This window comes from Arachis duranensis, chromosome 4, assembly GCF_000817695.3.
Source record: "Arachis duranensis cultivar V14167 chromosome 4, aradu.V14167.gnm2.J7QH, whole genome shotgun sequence".
Classification (NCBI taxonomy): domain Eukaryota; kingdom Viridiplantae; phylum Streptophyta; class Magnoliopsida; order Fabales; family Fabaceae; genus Arachis; species Arachis duranensis.
In genome coordinates, this window is record NC_029775.3 from 107929029 (window position 1) to 107933667 (window position 4639).

The window sequence follows — 4639 nt, forward strand, 5'->3', positions numbered from 1 at the left end:
AAGGGACATCTTCATAACATGGTACATTCCTAAATATAGTTGAGGGGATTACCAACAAAGTCAAACAAAACGAAAAATACTATTTAGTAACAAACACATCTGCATATGTTATCTGGCATTTAAAAGTCAACATTAAACATCCTGAAGGTCCTAATAATGTCCCAGGGCTCTCAAGTATCAACAGTAGAAATGAACGAAACAGTGTTCGTTCATCGAAGTGTCTGACAATGACAATACCACAATTTTCATAGCATATACACATTTAAAATCATGCGCGCGTGCTTGAACGACCCTCATATTTCATTAAAACCTGTAAAAAACATACATGCAGAGCAATCAACAACACAACAGAAAAATATAACTGAATCACAGACAACAAATTGGTGAACAAAGTAGAAACAACCGAAATTTTGACATCAACAACTCTCTTGTGGGATCGTTGTGTTTCCAATGAAAACAATTTGCAGAAGTGATAATTCAGTAACAAGACTGTAAGTACTCACCATGACTATTCACCGCTGTCGAGGGTCCGACACAGGTATTTAGCACCACTCACCGGCAATATATAGCCTGATCAATATGTGGTGGAATTTGTTTTATTTCAGTGCCAAGCTCTTGTTCAATCCTATATCTGCACAAATTGATGGAAACAAATCAGAAATCTGCAGAAAGTATATCTTAGCTTCGTACCTAACTTAAATACTTACAAATTGAAGCGATCCTCATATGTAATCAAGTTTACTGCTAAACCAAGGTGTCCAAACCTTCCTGAACGACCAACCTGAAATCAAAGGAACATCAATAAGGACGAGTAGAAAGAACCACTACCAATATAGTGAAGAAAGTAGAAATCAAGTATACCCTGTGCAGATAGGTTTCTGAGTTCTTCGGAAAATCAAAGTTAATAACAACGTTGACTGCTTGGATGTCTATACCTCTAGTAAAAAGATCTGCGGTTGATACAAGATTTTTTTTAAAAATGGTTAGGACAATCTATCTTCGAAAAATAAAACAACTTCTGATAAGGTATAATTAACAAGGGATCAGCATCCACTGTCAGTTTTTCTTACATAATCAGTGACTCGACCAATGAAAATTGATGTCAAACATAAAAAAATGAAAACTACTAATAATAATTCTAAGAAAATAAAGTAAACAGGCACAGGAATAATTTGCATATTTTAGATGGCTACATCAAGCAGGATAAGCATCAACCTGACTCAATTCAAAGAACTCAATAATTATGCTAACTTTAGCAAGCATGCTATAATGCCAACAACATACCAGTACAAACAAGATTCCTGCATGCACCATTGCGGAAATCGTGAAATACTCTGTTACGGTGGTCTTGCAACATCTTTGCATGAATATAGAAACAAGAATATCCAAGTTCTGTTATTTTCTTGGCAAGGAGTTCAACCCGATTCACTGAATTACAGAAGATGATTGACTGGTTTATTTGAAGCTGTAAAATATTGACATTGTTGACTTGTTAATAAATTCACAGCTGGTAAAATTGGGAAAATCCAGTATTGACATAGATAGCACATACCTTAGAGAAAAGAGTATTTAGGCAGTGGACTTTCTGTCTCTCTTCCACAAATGCATAATACTGTGTGATACCCTTCAGAGTTAGCTCATCCATAAGATTAATGATATATGGCTTTCGAAGATATCTATCTTTGAAGTCCTTTACAGTAACAGGAAATGTTGCAGAAAACATCAGGATTTGACGGGTTGGAGGAAGAAATTGAATCAGCTGCTCTATTGAAGGTTGGAACTCCGGGGACAGAAGCTTATCAGCCTGAAAAAGAGAACAGCATAGAGCTTCAATAGATAAAATTGAATTACCGGGCTGATGTTAAAAGTACCACAATGAAATGCAAAGGAAAAATCTGAGATTACTGATAAGTGAATATTTACGACAAAAACCCCAGATGCAATAAACAGGTATCAGAGAACCTAGTGGATCAGGCTGAACCTATGTAGAGGACAATACCTTCTATCAACATAAATCATTTTTTACCGTCATCTTCCTAAATCTCCTACTCTCCTTTAATATACAACATTTTCAAACAGTTAAGGATTATCCCCGAGATACTATATAATCTAATACGTTTCAGGTGAACTCATTACCTCATCCATAACTAGCATAGAGCAATCTTTCAAAACACAAACGCCCTTCTTTGCAAGATCCAAAATTCTTCCTGGAGTTCCAACCAGCAAATGAACTGGTTGATATAAACGCATAATGTCATCTTTTAGGCTGGTACCACCAGTGGTTACCATAACCTGAATTTTCAAATGTTTTCCGAGTTCTTTACACACTTGAGAAGTCTGCAAGGCCAATTCTCTGGTTGGGACCAATATAACAACTGCATCATAGAACAAATCCAAATTTACTACCAGAATATAACATCAATACTCGATCAAAAACACATTAGCCATGAACTAAAGAATAACGAAGAATCAAATCATGCATCAACAATGCAATCAAACATATCCTTTACTTTTCTTTCTTTTTTTGGGCAACCAAAATCCATCAATGCCTTGTTTCATTACTACATTACTTTTCAAGTGCAACAACTTACAAACCAGAAATCAGTGAAATCATACAGGAATTTCAATAAGTTTAATTGAAATAAAGCAGTTCTACGGATCTTTTGCATCTTCATCTAATCAAAAAGCTGAAAAGTGAACATTTAGAAAAAAATATAACTTGCTGGAACCTTCCTATCTTCTCTCCCAGTTTTAACGACAAATTCAGTGCTTGGAAGAAGCAAAAGTATACAGAAAGAATTACAAAAAATGAACAAACAAAATTTCAATGAGAGCGCATCTTGTTAAATGCTGATGGTAAAAAAGTCATACCTTGAATAACATTATTATCTTGATCAATTTTTTCCAATGCAGGAATACAAAATGCAGCTGTTTTGCCTGTTCCATTCTTAGCCCTTGCAAGAATGTCACTGCCAGTAAGAGCAATTGGAATGCTTTCTTCTTGGATTGGTGAAGGTCTCTCAAAACCCTTCTCATATATTCCCATGAGCAGCTCACGCTTCAAAAAGTAATCCTCGAATTCATTTCCTTTAGTTGCCGTTACATCCTGTAATAAAATGAAGATCGGGATATAAATATATAATTTGTTGTTAATCTATAATTACTAACTTCAAATTTTTTTCTTCAAAAAGTACTAAATTGAAGCTAAAAGTACAAAGCGTGCATCCTAGTGCCCATAAATCCAACAAAAATGAAAACTCCGAACCCCATGAATAAAATGTTTAAACAATTAACACAGTCACCAAATTAAATGCCATTTCACCATTTACAAAGAATAGAACTTGCAAAGGAAGTTATAGCAAATGCAGTTTGTACGTTTTGCATGTATGGCTGTATTTTAAAGTCTATGTCTAAGTACTGAAAGATGGCAATCTCAAATGCCAAAAAGAGCACAGGGTACATAAAATGGTGCATTAATCAACATAATGAACTAAATTCCCCAGACTTGGAGCATAAGATAATAGTTTAATCTTTTCATTATCATACCTCAGTCTTATAGCGTGTATCAGGCGGTGGAACCTTTAATCTTGCCTTCCAATCTTGTGAACTAAATAAAGGAAATCAAATTGAGGACCTCACAATATTAGAACACATTTTTCCTTAGGCAACAAAAGGTGTTATAGCTTCATCCAACCCAAAAAAAGAGGAAAGAAAATGTCACTCCTTATCATAAAACATTTTGCAACAGAATATCAACAAAATTTTGGTTATGTTAGACAATAAAAAGTTTCGTTTAGTAATCAAAGTTGATGTTCTACGCCCATTTAAGACATCATCTTTCAAATTTCCATATTACACGAAATATTCCAATCACATGATTCTATTAGCATGACTCAAGTCTTCACCAAATAGAAAGTAGCAGCAAAACCAAAAGTAACTATAGTAGATAAACCAGCAAATTAAATTAGCATCCAAGGTAGCATGCTGGTTTCGCCATTGAAATGAAGAAAACTTGAGCTGAAAATACTCGAGCTGTCTAAATAATAGGTGTACAGCATCAACAAACATTAATCACAAATATCATATATAAGAAGATTGCCTCACTGCTATTCCTATCATTCAGCACATATTCTAAATCACTGTTTGGCTATCACCCACTCAAAAGAGTGACTAACATCAATAAAATCCTAACCTACGTTCTAGCCAATAACTCTAGCACTCATTAACCTACAAACTGCACTCATTAACCTCTTCAAAATGAAGTACACATCATCACAACCAACAACCACCTTTTCCCACAGAATGGAATCAGTCACATGGATCAAACAACACAAATACATGTCCACAGAGAATGCATACACCGAAATACACAAAATCTGGTATTTGAGAAAGTAAATACAAATAACTTCATAAATAAATATGGGCAAGTACGAAAACACAAATTACACAAAGAAAGCATCAAAATACAACCTTGAGTCCACGGCTTCAGACTGTACGGTCTTCTCAACCTCCTCAACAACGTTATTGTCATTACTTCCACCGCCACCCAATTGGGTCCTTCTCAACCATTGTTGTTGCTGTTGTTGTTGTTGTTGCTGCTGCTGTTGATGTTGTTGCTGATTCTGCTGATAGTGCTGAT

The 4639-nt window shown here is 35.1% G+C and overlaps 1 protein-coding gene across 1 annotated transcript in view; it reads right to left on the reverse strand.

The window, feature by feature from the left end:
* The window catches only part of LOC107485674 (DEAD-box ATP-dependent RNA helicase 8), a gene marked incomplete in the record, with an annotated part of 5510 nt that overhangs the window by 168 nt on the left and 703 nt on the right, over positions 1–4639 (reverse strand). The window contains 10 exon segments of the mRNA XM_016106203.3: positions 1–310; positions 504–631; positions 708–781; positions 862–950; positions 1285–1465; positions 1553–1804; positions 2137–2375; positions 2872–3106; positions 3547–3607; positions 4471–4639. Coding sequence (XP_015961689.1) covers positions 553–631; positions 708–781; positions 862–950; positions 1285–1465; positions 1553–1804; positions 2137–2375; positions 2872–3106; positions 3547–3607; positions 4471–4639 — 1379 coding nt within the window.